Source organism: Phyllostomus hastatus, unplaced genomic scaffold (assembly GCF_019186645.2).
Source record: "Phyllostomus hastatus isolate PE091 unplaced genomic scaffold, TTU_PhHast_1.1 phas_scaffold_21, whole genome shotgun sequence".
In the NCBI taxonomy this organism is placed as follows: Eukaryota; Metazoa; Chordata; class Mammalia; order Chiroptera; family Phyllostomidae; genus Phyllostomus; species Phyllostomus hastatus.
The window spans coordinates 48,210,144-48,229,875 of record NW_025334017.1 but is presented as its reverse complement, the minus strand read 5'-3'; the positions used below and the strand labels follow the sequence as shown (position 1 = coordinate 48,229,875).

The 19,732-nt window shown below is 68.0% G+C and overlaps 2 protein-coding genes across 3 annotated transcripts in view; one reads left to right on the top strand and one right to left on the bottom strand.

The window, feature by feature from the left end:
• Positions 1–19,732, bottom strand: part of LOC123833008 (basic proline-rich protein-like) — a 176,079-nt gene that overhangs the window by 8,208 nt on the left and 148,139 nt on the right. The gene's annotated exons all lie outside the window — the stretch shown is intronic.
• Positions 4,070–19,732, top strand: part of TSNARE1 (t-SNARE domain containing 1) — a 47,457-nt gene continuing 31,794 nt past the window's right edge. For both annotated transcript variants that reach the window (XM_045860708.1, XM_045860709.1), the window contains exons 1-4: positions 4,070–4,212; positions 12,141–12,263; positions 15,011–15,088; positions 15,831–15,900. In XM_045860708.1, coding sequence (XP_045716664.1) covers positions 12,176–12,263; positions 15,011–15,088; positions 15,831–15,900 — 236 coding nt within the window. In that variant the 5' untranslated portion in view covers positions 4,070–4,212; positions 12,141–12,175. The remainder of the gene's footprint in view (positions 4,213–12,140; positions 12,264–15,010; positions 15,089–15,830; positions 15,901–19,732) is intronic.

Sequence of the window (19,732 nt, the reverse complement as noted above, 5' to 3'; positions counted from 1 at the left end):
AAGAGCAGAGTGGGCGTGTCGGTGGGCTGGGTGTTCCCTGCAGGGTCTGTACCCGGCCCTACCCTGGCCCCCACACTCCCTCTGCCCTCGCTGACCCCGCTCCCGGGCCCCTGCTCTGCTTGGGGGAGGATGGGGCTGCTCTGTCCCTGCCATCGCTGCCTGTGCGGGCCTCCCGGGGGGGACCCAGGTCGGTGATCCAGGGCCACCTGCCCCCTTCTCCTGGCACAGGGGTGGCGGGCTGTGATGGCCAGAAGGACCTCCCGGGACACAGCATCTCATTTCCTCAAACTCCTTGCGGCTGGCATAGCCCTGACCTCGTCCAGGAGACACAGGGCACCAGGCAGCCCTTTCTCGTGCCAAACCACCTCACATCCACGGCGCCTCCTGCTTCGCAGAGTTCCTCACAGCTGGATCGGATGGGGCCCTTGGCTCAGAGCCTGTTCAAACAGACAGGGATTGGCAGCTCCATAAATCCCCGGCAGGGCCTGCTTCAGGTCCAGGTGGATCCAGGCGGTCACTTGGTGCTGCAAACGCCCCACCTTACTCTCCAGCTCCTGCCTGTGGTGCAGAAACTGGTGGCCCCAGGCCTCCAAGGCCAGAGGCAGAAAAGTCTGGAGGTGGACTGGTCAGGGCGAGCACAGAGAAGGGGGCCCATGCAGGAGGGGGTCCCCGAGGAGGGGCTCAGCCTGGAGGCGAGCTCAGGCGGATATCTGAGGCTGCTGGGAGTGTGTGGGGGAAGCGGACGGAGCAGCTCGTGTCGGGAGTTAGGGGCCAGACGGCGGGGCTGCATCGTCCCAGCAGCCTCAGCGGCCCCACGGGAGCTGGGGTGGCCCTGCAGGGCTGTCCCAGCCCGGAGCAAGGGGCTGCAGCACATGTCTCCCAGTCCCGGGTGTGGACTGCCCCTCAGGTGGGGAGGTGCTCTCCCCAGGGCCGGTCCCACGGGTGGAGCCAGCGGGGAGCAGGGCACCGAGGCTGGAAGGGGAATCTGGGGATCCCATGGAAGCCGCTGTGAATGCCACTGGGGAGGGGGGCAGGTGTGGCGACCAAGCACCCAGGTGGCACCCAGGTGAGGAGGCAGTTCCAGGACGGCTCCAGCGCCTCCTGCAGGCCACGGCGTGAGCATCGGTAGGGAGGTGCAGGGAGGAGGTGGAATCCTGAGGAGGGCAGGGCTGGGGGCGCATGCACAGGGTCCCTGGCCTCTGCCCAGCCCCGCCTCAGCAGCTCACGAAGCACTCCAAGGAGCCCTGGGACGTCGGGGGGACCCAGACCATGGGGTACTTGGTGGGGAACTTTCAGGTACGGACCGGTTCCCGGGCAGACCTTGCGCGGGGGCCTGCTGGGGTTTCCGGAGACGTAGCAGCTGGGAACGCAGGCTGAAGCCGACGCTGGTCCCAGGCCGAGCCCTGACCCCGGTCACACACTGAGCCTGGACCTCCCCGGACATGCCCCTGGCAAGGCTTTGGCTGCAGGGAAGCCTGGGAAGGAGACGCAGAAGGCGGTGGGGGGGAACCCCACTCCTGGATCCGAGAGGGAGGGCGGAGCGCCCACACTGCGAAGCACTCACTGACTCACGCGGCTCCTCCTCACTTTATTTTTATCCCCATCAAGCCCTGTAAATACAGCGCCGATCACCAAATACAGTCACCGTGCCCGACTCCTCCTGCCCCGGCGCCTCCTGCCCCTGGCGCTGGCTCACCGTCACCAGGGGAGGCCGGTGAGCAGCACGCCCACACGGCGGGGTACCCAGGGCACTCGGGCAGGGCGGCCGAAACCCAGCCCAGACCCGGGGGATGGACCCCATGCCCCTCCCTACTGACACAGCCGGCATCCCCCACTTTCTTCTCGCGTATGGTGCAAATTCAACAGTGCTCCTCCCACACTGGAGCCCTGGGCTTGTTTTCCGTCATTGGAGGAGTGGCTGAGTGCGGTCCATCTCCCCACCCTGAGGCCTGAGGGGGGATGGGGCAGGCTCTCGCTGGCTCTGCCACTGCTGCCCCAGTGCCCGGGTCAAGATAGCCTGGGGTGGGTGGGTGGGCGACATGAGGTGATGGCTGGAAATCAGTCAACAGCGGTGGGGAGGGTGACGCTGCAGTGCTTTATCATCATGCTTCTGTCGCCAACGAGGAGCTGAAGCCCCGAGAGGCGGGGTGGCCTGCTCAGGGTCACACAGCAAGGAGGAGGGAGCACTGGTTTGGACCAGCACAAATGCCCCAAGGTTCCTGGGAGACCTTGTCAACATCTCTGGAATAATGAACTGTATCCCCATGACCCAGCATGTTGCCCGACATTGGAAGAAGGGGTTGTTGAATGAATAAGTGATGGCGAACAGGGTGAGATTAGGTTTGGCAAGAGAGGGGCAGGGACCCGCTGCCAGGCGGTAAGCTCCAGGGTGGGTGTGAGCCAGACAGACTGTGGTCCTTGGGGCGAGCAGCTGCTCTGCCTCCTTTGGGGACAAGGACGAGCAGGCTCTGCCACTTCCCAGGCCGGCGGCACACCCCTTCGCGGGGGACGTGCTGAGCGAAGACAGCCCTGCGCGCTCCTGCCGAGGGCTCCTTCTACTTTTTTTTTCACTCCCGCTTGGCGTTAAACACCTCGGGAGGCTGTTACAAGTCTCATGCTGCACGTATTTTCCAAGAGCCTTGGTGCTGTGACGGTTGCTGTGGAATGGTTGGGGGCCAGGCGCCTGCCTGGGTGGGACCCCGCGGTGTGCTGGCCGGGAGCCAGCCCCGACGCACGCAGCCTCCTGGTGACGTCACCCCTGCGCGCTGACCAGGCAACCGGCGCCGCCCTCCCGCGCAGCCCTCACCACGCTGGGCTCGGGTAGCCTCGGTGGACGCCCCCATGAACGCCTTGGAGAACACGCCCAGAGAGCGTGTCACTGGTCCGCGTCACACAGCCGAATGGGCAGGTTTGTTGTGGGAACACAGACGCAGTTCCATGGGGAAACCACGTGAAAAATAAGCCCACGCGGGCAGCTCACCCGCTCACGCACTCCCCCTGCTCCTGAGCCACACGGCGTGCAGGCACCCCGCAGATGTCGGGGAGTGAATGCGCGCTGCCAGGGACCCACACGTCACGGGCCGTCGTGCGGGGACGCGCACCGGGGCTCGGATTCACGGGGAACGGAGGGGCCTGTCTCCCCTGGGATGAGCAGTCTGGGGTGCAGTTAGCCCCAGCGGCAGGGAGGCTGGCGGGCTCAGCCCCTCCACGGACGTGGTTTGGTGGGTAGTGACAATGCCGCTCTGTCCTCAGGGCCTGCCCCGCGGGGAGCTCAGCAGGCCCCTGCCCAGAGTAGCCGCAGTTAGGAGAAGGCCGCCTTCGACCTGGTGCGGGAGGGTGAGAAAGGGTAGGGGAGGGATGAAGGGGACCCATGTCACGCGTGGGCCCCTCTCCTGCCCAGGTGTGGCTCTCGGTTCACCTGCGGGGACACAGGCTCAAAGAGATGGCCGTGCGGGGTGCGGGCCCGAGGGGACACACGCACTGGCCTCGGGATCCTTCCTGGGTTCCCAGGCCCCTTCGGACGGTGTGTCGCCAGGAGGGCCACGCGCGCAGTCGTTCGGGAGGAGGGTGGCCCCGGGCTAGGAGCCCCGTGCCCGCAGGCAGGCCGGCCCCCGAGGGTGCAGGGTGCGGCTGCGCGGGGAAGGGGCCGCTCGAGGTGCGACTTGGGCACAGCCCTTTCGGCTCCGTTGGGCCTCGGTGTCCAGCGACAGTGGGCACCTCCGGCTCGGACCCTCCGGTGTCGGGATCGGGCCGGGCAGGAGCCCGTTCCTGGGGAGCCTGTGAGGCCTGGCCCTGCGCGCTCCTTGTTTAACTGCACCTTCACCGTCACCCCGTCTACTGATGGGGAGAGACCGGGGTTCCGGTGTGAGAGTGAGGAGCAGTCTTCCAGGGCGGGGGAAGACACCCGAGCGCTGGTGGGAGGGGCCACTATGGCCCTTTTGGCCCCCGTCCCAGGCCGCTTCCGGCCGCCCGCGCGGGACACTCTGGGACTTGTAGTCCGAGGAAGAGCCCCGCCCACGGCGCGTCCGCAGCTCGGGCAGCCCATTGGCTGACGCCTGGCGTGGGGCGGACGGGACCGAGGGAGCCTGGCTACCCGGCGCTCAGCCGGCATGGGAGGGGCCCTCGCGTGATGTTTGGGTGTCGGCTCCGCCCCTCGCACCGCCCCTCCCGCTGAGAGCGCAGGGAGCACGCCTGCGAGAGACCCAGGCCCAGGTGAGGCCGCGGCGGAGGGCGGCGACGGTGGCCGGCCGGGGCAGGTCAGCGAAGGCCAGGCAGGCAGGCCCGGAGGGCGCGAGGCCCGAGGCCGGGGAGGGCCGGGGTGGATCGGAGGGCGCCCAAGGGGTCCGCGGGGTGGGGCAAGCCGGCGGGGGCGGGGCCCCCATGGGAGGGGGCGGGACCGCCCGGCCCCGCCTCCGGGAGGGCAACGCTGCGGGGACCCGGCCGTGGGAATTTTCGATCTCCGCGGTTGTGAGCACTCACGGTACCCAGGCGGTGGGCGTGCGCTCTCTCTGAGGCCCCGGTGCCCACCTGTTGGGCGCGAGGGTCGGTTCCCAGTCCCCAGCGGCTGGGAGCCCGCCTTACAGGGAGAGCCGGACCCTGTGCGCTTCCCTCCGTGCTTTACTGCCTTTTTTCCAAGTTTGGCTTGAATGGTGTCTCCGGGTACTGGGGGTTGGGGCCTCGCGGTCGAAGATCTTCCAGGTGGCTGTGATTTGTGCCTCCTCCCCGACGCCCACCAGGGTCTCCTGTTGGTAGAACCGTGTCACACTCGGAGCGGTGGCCACTGCCTGCCCTGGGGTGGGTCTCCCCCATGTACGCCCCCAGCCACAGCCCCGCGTGCTGGCCTCGCCTCTCCGCGCTGCGCCAGTGCAGTCCGTGTCTGCCCCCCACCACGGCTGGGTGTGGGGGCCTCCCTCTCGGTTGCCCTTGTGTCTGGGCCCCCAGCCCGGCGTCTGGAGCCTGGTGGGCACCCAGCAGGTTCTCACGAGAGGACTGGGCACAAGAGCTGGCGAAGAGAACGTGGTGACACCCGCACCCGTGGCCAGGGGCCTCTTTGGCACGTGGAAAGCGTGAGGCTGGGTGACGGGACTTCCCCTCTATTTGCAGAGAGGAGACTCAGACCTGTGAGAGTCTGCTGAGCCACTGGCGGCAAGGACCAGGGGCGCGCTGCAGGGTCCCGAGCACGGCTTTCCCCGGGCGTGGGATCTGAGCCCGGCTGGGCAGCAGGGCAGCGTGGTCTGCCGCAGAGAGGGGGTGCACACTCTGGGGGCGATGGTGCTGGCAGACCTGCACACCCCCACAGCTGCCTGGGTGCCGGGCCCTGTCTTGAGCAATTAGGGTTAGCGACTCAGGCCACGCAGACCGTGGCCCCAGGGGAGGGCCTCTTAGCACCGTGTCACAGCAGGAGCTGAGGCTGGGGGAGTGAGCTCGCCCGGGTCCCCCAACCGGGAAGCTCTGAGATGCCGTCTGCCCCGACGTTCGGGGTCAGGCTGTTGCCACGCTGGCTGGTGTCAGGACAACTGACCAGGCGGCCAGGGCTTGGACTGTTCTGCCTCTCGTCCTGCGCACAGGCCTGCCCGGGGCTGCGGGGTTCTCTCTGATTGTGTCATTTGCTGCCGGTGGCATTTCCCGTGGGGCTCAGTCCGTGGTCATTCATCACGTTGTCCTCTCGGGGCTGCTCCGCATTACCCGCAGGATGGCCTTGTGGGTGCCCTGAAGTGTCTGGAGCATCTGTCCCCCCCGCACACCGCCCAGCGCCGCCCGGCTCCCGAGTGTGTGCTGGGCCCATGCGGGGGCTAGTGAGGAGGCCAGAGGGGAGACAGTGAGCAGAACTGAGGGGGCACGGGGGCGCTGCCTGCGGCCCTCACCGTGGAGTCTTGCGGGTGTGTCCACGCTCTGCCCGGAATGTCCTTGTCCCGTCTGGGTTTGCTGAGGCTGGCCAGGGGCTGCTAAGGCGCTGGTCCCGCTGCTCAGGCGAGGAGGGGCTTTGGGGCCTGGAGACGGCTCCCCCCGCGCCCCGGCTGGGGCTCCAGGGCACTGCCGCAGCTGCCCCTGCCCGGTCTGCCCCCCACCCGCTCGGAGCTGCGTCTGGCCCAGTTGTGGCCCGGCCTGAACGGTGAGGGCCCAGCGCCTTTTCGTTGAAGCGAGGGGCTGTGACAGTGCTGACCCACCCAAAGCGGCGTTCCTGCCGTCACGCTTCCTGTTAGCCTTGCCCCTGCGGCCGGCGGAACTTTCCGTAGGCAGGGTGTCGCCTGGGCCTGAGTCCTGGAGGACATGAGTGGACAGTCCTTGGTCCAGGTCGGGAAGTGTGACGTTCGTCACTGAGATGGGAGGGCGGCCCTGGTGAGGCCGGACGACAGGTGGGTAGAAGGAGCCGCCTGGGGCCGTGCTGGCTCTCCCCGACCTGGGTGATGTGTCTGGTCACCGAGCCACCCAGCCACCGAGCATTCACAGGGTTGGGGGCGGGTGTCGTGCTTGAGCCCGTCTGCCCACCCTCCCGCCCCCCAGCCGGACCCTGGCTGTGGTCTGTGGGGCGCAGCCTGAGTCCGCACTGGCCAGGGCGCTAGACTCCGGGGGTGCGAGGCAGTGGTGAGGGCGGGGTGGGAGGTCACCTGGGAAAGGTGGGGGGTGTCAGAGCTCTGTGCGGAGAACCCGTGCTGGCCAGAACAGGCCAGAGGGGGCCAGGGTGCGCCCACTGCCTGTGCCCAGCACCTTTGGCTGCCCTCCCCGGGTCCACAGCCCGTTCCAGCCAAGTACTTGGCGAGGGGTGTCCTTTGGAAACCCCTGGCAGCCTAGAGGCAGCCTCTGCACATCGGAGCAGCCGGGCAGCGTCCCCCGGGGCTCGGCTGCCCTGCAGCTCAGCGGCCGTGCTCGCGAGGAGCTGCTCCTTCCCGGGGGGCCGCCCTCCTTGCCCGCCCGCCCGGCACCCACAGCCGAGGTGCTGATGGACTTGAGGCCTGCTGGGTGTGGCGGCTGCAGGGGGTCTGCTGCTGCGGTCAGGGAGGGCTCTCCCTGCTTCCCTCTTCCTGCGGGGGCGGCTCCGGGGCCGCTGACACTGCCTGTGCTCACGCAGCTGCCTCCCGCACTGGGCGGCTGCAGCTCCTGGAGATTCGGCCCCATCGTGTCCTCGGCCCCTGGTCGACCTGCTGGTTCTGCGTGTTGGCTGCCCCGGGTGCCGGCTCTCTGCCCCTGCCGAGGAGGCCCGGTGCCCGCCCCCACCGGGTGAGGGGGCCCTGTGGAAGCCCTCTCCGCCTGCAAGCTGTGGGGCCTGTGGGGCCTGCAGGGCCGGCACCCTGGCCGGCCTCTCCTGTTTGGTCCAGCTTCAGGGGTCAGGGCACCGGGAGGGCTGCAGCCTGGCCTCATGGGGCAGGTCCCTCGTTGCCTCGTGGTTGTCAGTGTCGGGCGCCCCTGTACTTCACCCGAGTCACCTGTGTCTTTTCTGTCCCTGTGGCCCAGGACAGGGAGGAGCACACAGTAGGTGCTTGCTCCATAAACACTCATGCAAGCTAGGGCTGTCCCCAGGCAGCAGCCTCTGAGGTGCTGGGGCAGGGCCGAGGGGCACTGACCGCAGGGGTGGGCTGGCCCTGAGCAGGCCCAGCACCTGGGCCTCGCCATGGCCAGTCCGCCGCTCCCCGCTCCCCGGGTCCTGTTCAGGGAGCCGGCGTGGCGGGCACCGGGCAGGAGGGGCGCGGGGGTGCTGCAGGGACCCCGGTGAGAATTTCGGCTCTTTTTCATCTTTGCCAGCCACAGAGTGAAGAGCTTCATTCCCGCGCCGTTCGGTAGAGGGGCCGCCCCTCCTCTGCCGGCCCAGCCCTCTCTTCCCCAGGCAGGAGCACCTCGGGCAGGCCCACTGCAGCGGTGCCCCCCCCCCCCGCCCCGCGCAGGTGCAGGTCAGCTGTCGTCCGTCCAGCGTGGGCCGGGCCCCTCCAGGGCAGCCTTGGCCGTCCGACGCACATGTCCACGGTGGGCCCCCCCCTCCCCCCCGAGCTCTGCAGGGTGTTCGAAGCCCCAGAATGAGCCTACGGCCCCTCGGGGCTGCGGGGACAGGGGCTGGTGGTGTTCGGGGACTTGCCGCGGGCCGGGTGCCCCAGGCCCCGTCCCCGTCCGGGACGGGGTGGTCCAGCGGCAGCATCCTGACGGGGTGAGCTGCTGGGACCCCCCGGGGGACCACCCTGAGGACAGGGTGCCGGCGGCCGTGGTTGGGCCTCGCTCCTGTGTCCAGCCTTCCTGGGACGCAATGACCTTCATGCTGGGTTTCCAAGGTGCTGGCCCCAAGGTCATGTTCGTGTGGCTGAAGCGTTTTGGTGGCCACAGGGGTGGCTGACAGCAGAGGGAACTCGGGGTCCCCACGGCCTCTGTCCAGCTGGAGGGATTCTGAGTGACTTACTCCCTGTGTTGTGCCCTTGGGGGGTGGGCGGCCGGCTCTGCCAGGGTGGGCGGGCCTGAGCCTCACTGTGGTCCCCTCATCCCCTCCCCCTCCCCGGAGCAGCGCCGCCCAGGGCTTCCTGCCCCCCTGCAGCCTCCCCTCACCGTGGCGCCCTGTGGCCTGGCTGCAGGGGCCTGGCCTCCGGAGGGGGCGAGCTCAGCCGAGTCTGTGTCCCAGTCCCTGAGGGACTGGGGCCCCAACAGGTCGGCTCCAGGCCCCAACACGGGGCCTGGAGCCGAGGCCACTGCGTCCAGCCTGGCTGGTCCGTTGCTCTCAGTCCTGGGGCCTCATCCTGGGGGAGGGCTTCCCTGGCACCGGCACTTCCTCCGCGGCCCCAGACAGGACCCGGCAGAGCAGCACAGACGCTCCCTCAGGCCGAGGGGGTGGTGCCCTGGCAAGAGCCAGGCGCCAGCCTGGGACGGGAGGCCGGAGGAGGCGGGCAGCCCGGTGGGCGGCCTCGGAAGCGGCTCGGTGGGGGGTTTCCTTGGGAGCGGACGCTGTTCCTGTGGCCGCAGTCCGGCAGCCCGGGGCCGTGTGGGGCCGTTCCGGGCACCGCCGCCCCTCAGCATCCGCCCAGCCCTCTGGCCTGACTGCCAGCACTCCTGCAGCCTTTGTCCGGCCGCCCCTCCTTCTTCCTCGCCTGGCTTCTCGGTGGCCCCAGCCTGCCCTGGTGGGGGGACCTCGTGGGTGAGAAGTGAAGGCACAGCCGGGCTGCCGGTGGATGCGCCGGAGCAGCGGGGTGGAGGCGGGGGCACAGGGCCCGGGGAGCCCCGGGGTCTGGTTGGCAGCCAAGTGCCCCCGGGGGGTCTCCTGGCGGCTTGGGACGGGTGGGGGACTTCAGGGGGCTGGCCAGGCGGGGCACCAGGCAGCAGGAGGGGGCTCGTGCTGGCGTTTCCTGTCCCCGCAGCGACCTCCGCTGGGCTGCGCAGGCCAGCGGCAGGCCCCGCGCCCCAGGCACAGAGAGGCGGGATGGCAGGTCAGAGGGTGGCGTGCTGGGACCCTGCCGCCTGCACTCCGGCCGTGGCTGTGCCCACTCTGCCTTTGCCCCTGCGCCTTCCAGCTGCCCCGCCTACGGCCAGGCGCACTGCGGGCTTCTTGGGCCGAGGGGTCCCCGGTTTCACCCACCCAGCCGCCGTCACTCCCTGCAGCTGGCCCCGGCCCCTCCTTTGCCCCTGCTGCCCCTGCCGTCTTCCCGGGGCTGCCCCGGCCCTCTGCCCCCAGACCCAGCCGGCTGCCTTCCCTTGCTGCTGCCCGGGTCCCTCGGCTTCCTCCGGGGCTCCTGCCACACCCGCGGGCCTCTGCAAGCACGCCCCGGTCGGAGCCCTTGTCCCGCGTCCCCCGGCTGACTCCGGACAACGTGCCGGTCCCCTCGGCCAGGGCCGGGCCCACCTCGTCCACCCTGGCCACAGCCCGGCGCACAGTGGGTGTGCGGGCCGTGTCTGTGGAACTGGGCCCCGTCTGCCCGGGCCCCTTCCCCTGCCGGGGGTCCCCCTGACCCCCGGAGGATGTTGGCGGCCCTCCAGGCCCTCCGGAGAGTCGAGGGTGCTGCCGGGCCCCCACAGGGGGATGTCGCCTGCGTGAGGACACGCTGGCCACGGCCACTTGGCTTCCACGCGGACCTTTCCAGACGGCGGCTTCCCTGGAGTTTACAAATGACCTCCCACTATCTAAAGTCACACGTGTAGCGCGTTCAGAGAGAGAGTAAATGAGTTCCACCTGACTAATCGAGAAGACGTGGTCATTCTTACTGCCCTGCATCAGCACGCACCTCACACGCACACGCACGCGGCCACACACGTCACGTACACGCCTCACACAGGCACACATGTGCTCATGCCCACAGGCACCCCGCCCAGGCACAGGCGGTGGCACGCTGGGGGCGTGGCTTCCCGTCACAGCCCCGCTCCCTGCTGGGGGCGGGGCCGGAAGCAGCGTCCTTCCCCGTGCGCCGCGCTTCCCGTGCGCCATTTCACGGGAGCCCCAGCAGCGCCGCCCGCAGCCCTTGGCTGGCACCGTCACACCTCCTTCACAGCGAGGGCCATTAGTGTCACCTTCCTCAGCAGGTGTCTCTAGAACCTTCCGCCGGCCCCGCTCTGCTGCTTGTCCTCCTGGCCTGGGCGGAGCCTCTGCCCCGGTCCTTCGCCTGCCCCCTGCCTCGGGCGGTCGTGCCTGCCGCGCCCTAGGTGGGCCCCGCCGGGGGCGGGTGCTGAGCGCGCTCCTGGGAGGGGTGCTGAGGGACCGTTCTGTGTGGCCCTGCCCTGCCCTGCCCAGCGCAGCGGTGTCCTCGGGCGCTGTCCGCATCCTGGGGTCCTGAAGTTGTGTTGGCTCTAGGCCGGGCCATGCCCGCCACCCACCCGCGGCCGTGAGTTCCCCGGCTCCCGTCGAGCTCAGGGTGTCCAGTGCTGGGTGTTCCCCGCGAACCCCGTCACCGGATGCAGGAGCCTAGCCGAGCCTGGGTGTCCCCGCTGTTCCCTCTCTGCTTCCCGGGCGCCTCTCCCACTTAGCCTCCGCCTTCGCCCTGGGCTCTGCCCCCGGCCCCGAGGGTGAGTTCCTCTGCCCTCTTCCATGTTCTCCCATAGGCCCTTCGTGGAGACCCCATCAGCTTCTCCATGCGCATGCGCTCTGAGGACCCCCGGGGTCCCCAAGCCCTGCTCTGGGCCAGCTCCCCGCGGTGGGGCCTGTCTCCCCGGAGGCTCCGCCCCAGACCTGCGCATGGGAGGCAGGGTGGAGAAGGCAGTCCGTCTGCGCGGCGGGCCTGGAGACTCCCCAGCCGGGAGACGCTGGCTGTCCCCGCTGCGTGCCTGGCATTTGGAAATGGAGGTGTGCTTTGCGGAGCGGCGCTACTCGTGTTACCAGGTGGTGGGCGCACGCGGTTATTTTTTAACGGTTGATTGTTCTTTACAAACTTCGTTTTGATTGCGGACGCAGCAGGCAGCGATGGCCATGATCTGCCCAAGCTGCAGCTCTCTGGGGTCCTCGGTATGTCCTAGCTGGGGACTTGGACGTCGGGGTCCGGGCGGCTAGGGGGCTGAGCGGTGGCTGTGGAGCGCTGGGAGCCCAGCCCAGCCTGTGCACGGCCCTGCCAGCCCCGACGAGGTCGCCAGCGCGTGGAAGATCGGACTGGCGCCTGGAAGGCCTCCGTGCACAAGGTCACGGGACGGGGCCCCTGGGGCGTGGTCACAGGCACACCAAGAACACTGGTGACCCGGGAGGGCCCGAGGTGGCAGTTCCCACACTGGAGACAGCCCCTCCACTGGCCTCCTGGCCCCTCACTGACAGAGGGGACAAGGAGAGGGCCGGGGCTGGTCCGGGCTGCACAGGTCGTGCCCCTCCCTCGCCCACCTGCCGTCCCGGGTGGCACTGGAGGCTGGAGCTGGAGACAGAGGGTCAGCAGGTGACATGAGTCCGTGGTTCCCAGCCTGGTGTGGTGCTCAGCTCCGGCAGCACTGTGGGGGCTGGCATGGAGGGGGGTCCCAGGAGCTGGGTGGGCGGGTGGGCTTGCTCAGGGGAGAGCAGGGGGCTGGGGCTGCGTCTGGGACCACCGTGGCCTTTGCTGGAGGGCTGTTCCCAGGGTCTCCACACAGGGCGTTGGACGGGAGGCCACGTGGCCGGGGCTCGCTGGGCTGAGGCGTGGCCCCGGCCCGCGGGGGGCGAGGAGGCGGCAGAGGTGGGCTGGGCCCTGCGCACTGACCACTGCCCGGTCTCTGTGTCCCTGCAGCTCCGCGGGACGGCGGCCCCGCCCTCCGCGAGAAGATGTCCTACGGGTCCATCGCCGGCAGCGGCAGGCTGGGGAGCCGTGGCCCTTTCGGAGGACCCTCGAGACAAGGCTACCAGCCCCTGGGTAAGGACAGCGGCCGGCGTGTGGGTGGGGGAGGGGGCGGGGTGGGGGCGGGGCGGCGGCGGGCGGGTCTCTCCTGTGTCCTGTTGCTTGGGTGGCTTCTGTCCCTTTGAACGCTGCTGCCCGTGACCGGGGTGGCGCTGTCCCGGCCAGGGTGGGTGGGGACGTGCGCCCAGCACCCGCCCTCCACTCCCGCCTGTGTCAGCGCCGTGGTGTGGCTGTGTGGGCGTGGGTGTGGGGCCGTTTCCCCCGGTTAAAGCTCCGGCAGCTGATGAGACGGACCGGTGTCTGCTGTTTGTGGGGCGCGTGGGCCCCTCCCCGCGTCAGCTCTGCGGTTCCCCAAGTCCGTCCGGTTCTTGGTGACTTGCCCGGTGTCCCGAGTGTCCAGCGGTGAGGGTCGCGTCCGACGGCCCTAAACGTCTCCCCGGGTGCTCGCAGCCGCTCAGGCGTTCCTGCTGCCTCCAGTTGTCTGCGTGCTGCCCCCAGGGGGCTGATCTGTGTCCCCGCCGCTCTGTCCCCGATCAGCCCGCCTGTGAGCCTGTCCATTCTATCGATTGTGTCAAAAACCCACATTTGATTTCGTTATTTTTGTGCTGTCTCCTGTTGATGTGATAGATTTCTGCTCATCCGACGATACTCACTCCCGGCGCCCCCTCGGGGTGAGCCCGCTCTCGCCAGAGCGCCGACCGCCGCCCTGCTCCCGGGCGCGCCTGGGGCTGCAGACTCTCCTCCACGCCCGCTCGGCCCGCGCAGGCGCGCATGCGCGATGTCTTCACCCGGTGAAACCCGGATGCAGCTTTGCCATTTCCTCTGTTGCTTGCGGTTGTTTGGAAATACGTTGTTTGATTTGCAAATAACTGTACTTCCCAGAGAAATAGCGTTCTCTTCCTGATGGCCGGGTCCAGCCCGTCGTGGTCCGAGGGGGTCTTCTGTGTGTCTTTCACTGTCACGCGGACGGGGGAACAGGCTTTAGGTCTGAGCCCCCTCCCCCCCCATGGCTGTGGTGCTCATGCCCCGGGCGGGGGGTGCTCCCGCTGGTAGGCGGGGTGTCCCATGAGCGGACGGGCGCTGCTGTCGGCCGCGCACCCTCACTGACGGCGGACCTGCTCCACCGATGACCATGAGACGACAGCCCGGGGGCTGGGCTGACCCACAGCTCCACCCCCGCCTCCCCGCCCCGGCCCGCGAGGCGTCCGCACGCGTTTACGACGTCAGGAGCAGCACGAGGCTGCTCGCACGCTCAGCTGTTCCTCGGGTCCCCGGGTCGGTCGGGAAGGAGACAGAGGTCACTGCTGCCGGGCGCAGGATCCCGGCCCAGTGTCTGGCTCTCTCGCCGCGCTTTACGGAGGCGGTGCCGCGGCGCCGTTGCTCGGAGGGGCTCTGACGTCGCTCTGACGTCACTGCGGGGACTGCCGCTGTGCCCTGGGCCCCTCTCAGTTCCTCTGTGTCCCAGGTTCTGCTGGTCCGACCCGAACGTGCCCCTGGCGCTTCTCTTCCCGCGCGGGTGCGCGCGACCTACTGGAATTCCGGGAGCGCTCGGCGTGTGGTCACGTGACACCCGGGTGCTTCCGGCCCCGCATCCTGGGCGGCGCCCTGCCCGTGCGACTGGGCTGCCGGGTGCCCGGGGCCCGCGGCGCTGCCGCCCCTGCCCGCTCGCCCTCCGTTTCCGTCCGTCTGGCCCCGGGGCCCGTCCTCCAGTCGTCCGCGCTTCCCGCTCGGCGCCCAGCCTGCCTGCCGCCCACCCCGCGCCCTCGGGCCCCCTGCCCGCGCCCTCGGGCCCCCTGCCCGCGCCCTCCTCGGCGTCCCAGCTGCTCCGTGGGCTGCCGCTCCGCGGCCTCGCTGGGCGGGCGTGTCCCTCTCTGCGTGCTGTGGCCTCGGCTCCGTGACCTCCGCAAACGCCCCCGCTCCCCGCGGGCTCCGTCCTCTCTCTGTCCTTGCCGGCCGGGTGTCCTGCCGATCGACTTTTCTCGTGGTCGTGGTTGGGGGTCACTTTCCCTGCTTCCTCATGTGCCGGGTACGTTGTAAGTGTGAGTTTTGTAGTGTTCGTGCCGGTTTGGTTGCTTTCCCTCGCAGAGAATTGGACTTTGTTCCAGAGGCAGTTCAGATCCTTGTGGGGGCCTCTGACCTTCTCGACTCGAGGCTTGGTTTGAAGACCCCTTAGGGCACCTCCACAGGAGCCTCGGCCCCGGCGCCGGTGCGGCTGCCGAGGGGTGGCCCTCCGTGGCCACGCCCGAGGCCCTGGGTGCTTGGTGGTCTGCAGGCCGCGGCCAGGGCCCTGCCTCGCAGTCTCCGCCTGTGCCTGCTGGCCGGGGTTGGGCCCGATGTCTCCCCGGGGGGCGCCCCTGCAGCCCCCGACGGCATCGTGCCGTCCGGGGTCTGGGCGGATGCATTTCTGAGGCTCCGTCGCGCGGTCAGTGCGGGCTCCTCGGTGGCACGCACCTTGGCGTCGCTGACATCTCTGCTTTGGGACGGGTCGGCGCGCCTGGGCGGCGACCTGGGCGCTCGTGCCTCTCGAGCGGCCCCGCGTGTGCGTGCCCGGGCGCGCAGCCCTCGCCGCCGGGCCTTCCCACGCGGCCGCCTTCTTCTCTGCTCCCCGCGGTGTCCGAGGGCTGTGCGTGCAGGGCCGGTCCCACCCGTGACGCTCTGACCCCCCAGGGACTGGCTGGGGAGGGGCGGCTGTGGCCTCCCAGCTTGGGAACCGCCCCACGGACACGTGGCGACTGTGGCCGCCCCTCCCTGTCTCCCTGCAGCCACCCAGGTGGACCCGAGGGACCTGCAGGAGCTGTTCCAGGAGACGTCGGCCAATGTTTTCCACATCAACTCCAGCGGTGAGTCCGAGTCTTGAGTCTGAGCCCCGCCCTGACCCAGCTGCCCCCGGTCACTCAGGTGCGGGTCGGGGACGACGTGACTCGGTGGTGGCGGTGCCTGTGGCGACCCCACCGACCACACTGCCCGGTGGCCCAGGCGCAGGCGTCTCAGGACTGGGCGGCAGGTCAGCGAGTCCGGGCTGCCCCACCCAAATGCTGCCCCTGCTCCTGCAGCACGGACTTCCCTTGGCTCCGCCCCTTGGCCCCGCCCCTCACCCCGCCCCCACCCCACTGGTGTGGTCTGGAGGAGGTCCCCCTGGGAGAGAGGGGATCAGGGCTTTTCTGGGGCTGGCAGGGCTGGCGGCTCGCTGGTCACTGGGGCTGGGGCCAGGGGTGAGCGTCCCACTCCACCAGGCCAGCTCCTGCAGACTTGGGACATGTGGGCAAGGGGCGTTGTGGGTGAGGGTGGGTGCTGCCCCAGAGCCCCGAGGTAGGTCGGGGCAGTGACAGTGCTGACGGGAAGACGGGGAGGGAGGCGAAGGCCCCCAGGTGGGGGGCAGGGCCGCGGGGGCGGGAGCCCCTGGGCCCCGTGTGGCCGAGCGAGCGTGGGGCCGTGCTGTGCCCCCCCTGGGGTCCCGGCAGGGCCACGACCACGCAGACGGGCCCCGGCCTGCCCCTGCTGGGCGCGGGCACGCACCCTGCGTCTGGGCACCGCCGGGTGGAGGGGCCGCCGCTCCTGACGCCCGCTCCCTTCTCTCCGCAGTGGCCTCCTTGGAGCAGGGCCTCCGGTCCCTGGGGACGTCGAGTGACACCCAGGAGCTGCGGGACGGCCTGTGAGTGCACGCCCATGTGCAGTGCTCGAGGCGGCGTGCACGAGCCCTCCGCCCACCTGCACGCCGCCCGCCCACCCCCATCTGGCAGCCACGGCGACTGCGCGCCCCTGACACCGGATACCGCGGTGTCTGCTGTGCCCACGTAGATGCCCCCGCGCAGGCGTGCGCTCACGTGGCCAGCCTTGCGTCCACACGCACAGTCTTTCCCCACCAGCTGTCCCCACGAACTGCCCTCAGCGTGTGTGCCCTGCACCAGCACCCCTGGCGGGGTCCGCGCCCCCTCGAGCACGCTTGGGGGTGCGCGGTGGGAGCCCTGTGTCCACTTCGCTCGGCAGGAGAGGCCGAGTGGGGCGGGGCTTTGGGGCTGACTCCGCCCCTCCCTGGGGCGTCCCCCTGGGCGTTCCTTTCGAGCTCCCCAGAGGCCTCCCTGGGTTGGGCCGGGGAAGCCGCCGGTCAGAGGGTTGGCCGCCGACAGAGAGGCGCCCGGGCCCGGCGGAGAAGGGGGACCTCTGCAGGGAGCCCACCTCCCCGGCTGGCGCGGGCAGGGACAGCGCCGTGTTCGGGCCGCCCTGGGCCTGAGACAGGGCCCGAGGCTGCATCTAGGCCTCGTCCCCTCGGCCACCTCCTAGCGGGGGGTCCTGGCTGCCCATGCTGCTTCTCCGAGGGGGGAGGGGTGTGGGGGTTGGGGGACCAGGCGCGCTCTGAAGGGCTCGGGCCGCAGCCGAGACCCGTGCGTCCCGTGCTAGTGCCGAGTCTGTCAGGGAGTTCGCGGCCCCTCTCCCAGGCAGCCCCTGTCCCCGGCCTGACCAGCCCGCGGGAGGCTCCGTGCCACTGGGTTCCGGGCAGGCCCGGGGAGCTGGGGCTGAGCTGGGCCCCGTGCGCGGTGCGGGGTTGCTGTGACCTGGATGCCTGGACCCCAGGACGTTCCCTGTCTCCCCCACTGTCACCCAGCCTCGCCTCCCCCTCCCGCAGGTGTCCCTGGGGGAAGAGACCCTGCAGCTCGTGGCAAAGGGTCTGCCAGGCCCACCCCAGCCCTCCCTGGCCTGGCCTTTGCTGTGGGAAACGGAGCTGTTGGTGGCCCCCGGCCCCGCTGTGGGTAACAAGCATCTGATGGCCCCCCGTGTCGCGGAAAAGTCATTCACACGTGGGGAGATGGCGAAAACACGACTCTTTATTATGCGTGCAGGCTCAGAGGAGAGGGCCTCCAATATCTGAGCCCGGAACTCTGAACTCCCGGGGTTTAAATAGCCCCGGGCTTCCTGCCCACGTCGCGCAGCGAGGTGACAGAAGCTGAACGCGGAAGTTAGGTCTGGCCGCCTTACATGGGAGACAAAGGAGCAAAGCACAGGGGCTCCACAGGGCGGTTGCCGTCACATTCCCCCCTTCGATGCTATAAGGTGTTTTATCCCTTTAGCATTACCATATACCTGGCTATAAGGCTGAGGTCCTTGGGAGGGTTACAACTGCTGATACTGGTGTTGGTACCACCGGAGGGCTAGCACTGGAGCGGCTGCCCCACGAGTCACTGTGGCCCCAGGTGCTGGACCAAGGTCCGGAGGATGCAGGGTCCCATATGCCTGACACCTCCGGGTCTGGTATCCTGTGGTCCTGGATGTCACTCCAGTCTGGTATACCTTCCCTCCCCAAGTGCAGAGGGACTGCCGTGGCTGAACGCAACCCGATGGCATGTCAGTGGAAGAGCTGAAAGCTGACCCTGGGAGACAGCAAGAGACCACTCTACCGCTGAGCACAACTCTATGCCTGGGGGTATTCCATTTGCAGGCTGGGGCTGGGACAGGGGCCGCATTTGGAAAGCGAAGCAAACAATAAACCCAAATGCAGAGACCAAACAGAGAGAAACGATTCCTAGGGTGATCCGCTCTGTGGGGATTCTATTCCGCAGGGGCCACAGTCACTAGTCCGATTCCCAATGCTCCTGCGCAGGTGCCAGTCAAAGTCAGGTGCCTTGCGGAACAACGGTCCATTCCTTGGTGTCTTCTTTACTGGCTGGCGTCCTCCGGAGCCTCCGCGTGGGTACTCTAGGCGCAGGCCTGGTCCTTGGGTCCTCGGGATCTGCTGCTGTTTGGGCCCGGCTGTCGTGGATCCGAGGGGTCACTCCTGCAGCCTGGGCAATGCTAGGGGCAGTACGTCTGTCCGGGGCAGTCCAGTTTCCTGGTAGAATTTAGCTAAGGTTCCATTTTCCGTCTACACCCCTGATCACACCGTGAGTCCTTCCGACAAGCCTGGCTGCTGAGCTCTGCGCCGGGCGACACTGCCGGGGCCCCGAGGGAGCCTGTAGGCCCCTGGGGAGGGGAACCCGACAGAGCACCGTGAAGGGCCGTGACAGAGGACGGCGCGGACGGCTGTGGGGGCACTTCAGACACACAGCGCATGCCCTCTGCAACTCAACGTGAAGGGTAGGAGTGTGTTCGGGATGTGCTTCTGGTGTTCCTCCCTTAATCCAGCCGGCGCTTCAGCAGTGGTGCGTTCCCTCCCGGCATCGTTCCTGGGAGGGACCGCCAGGGGGAGGTCGTCCGTGTACTGCAGAATCGTCAGGTTTGTCCCCGCTTAGTGAGGGGTTTCCTGCTAGGGCTTCCCCAAATAGGGTTGGGGAGTTCTTAAACCCCTGGGGCAGTCTAGTCCAGGTCAACTGAGTCTTGACCACTGTGCGTGTATCTTTCCATTGGAAGGCAAAAAGGGGTTGGCTGGAAGGTGCCACAGGGATGCAGGAGAAGGCATCCTTCAGATGAAGGCAGGTGAACCACGTTGCTGTTGGGGGAAGCTGGCTCAGGAGGGTGTACGGGTTCGGGACGCCCGGTGGAGGGTGACGGCTGCTTCGTAGACGGCCCACAGATCCTGGACAGGCCAGTATCCATTCCTGTCTGGCTGCCATCATGGGTCTGGGCAGGTGTGGCCCCATGCTATGAAGCCAATCTTCTCCGAGCTCCCACACAGGTGCTGTAACTCGGGGGACCCACCTCCCAGTCACATCTTGGGTGGGGGTTGTTTTTCTTTATCTCCCTGGCCCAGAGCATGGCCACAGCTATTCAGCATGTCCAAGTGACCAGCCGAAGGCTATAGGTACATCAAATGACCATGCCATGGGTTAGCTGTAAAGCTGTTGCTGTACAAAACAGCTCTGCATGTTCTTGCTCTGAGTGTCCCTCCCCCAACTCACACCTGTGGGGGAAGGGGTGAAGACATCCTAACATCTCCTGGATGCCTTGAGTTCTGGACCCCATTTTAAATGCCCATTTGGGGTCCCTGCTGTTGGCTGCACCCTGTAATAATTTCTCATTTCAGATATACACCCAATTTAAATTTTTTTAAAGGACAATGGATGAAGGTCTCATCTTCTTGTAACTGCTTCCAGCTGGAAATGGATGTTGTTTTATCTACCTGTGGGTCAGGGGTGCCCTGCAGGGGGGGGTGCAGCACGGAGGGAGTCCTTCCTGTAAGAGGAAGGACCTTACAGAATCCTGGTCAGTTGGCCGTCACCAAGAAGTCTCAGGCTCGGTGTCCAAAGGCTGGCGTTACTGGACAGTTGGCATCCTGCCCATACTCCGGAGGTGACAGATTTGGAAAGAGTTGGAAGGCACAATTAAATCATAACCACTAAATGACAAAGGCAGGGGCTTAAGTAAGGGATGGCTTATCAGGAGGAGGGTGTACAAGGCATGCTACACCTATCCAAAACTCCTGTGGCCCACTGTACTTCACTCGGGCTGAGGGGAATATATTAGGATTTCCCTCCTTCCAGACATCTGAACCCTTCCTGTCCAAGCCATCAGGACAGAAAAGGGAAAATCAGTTCTAAAGTGAAGCCCACAGA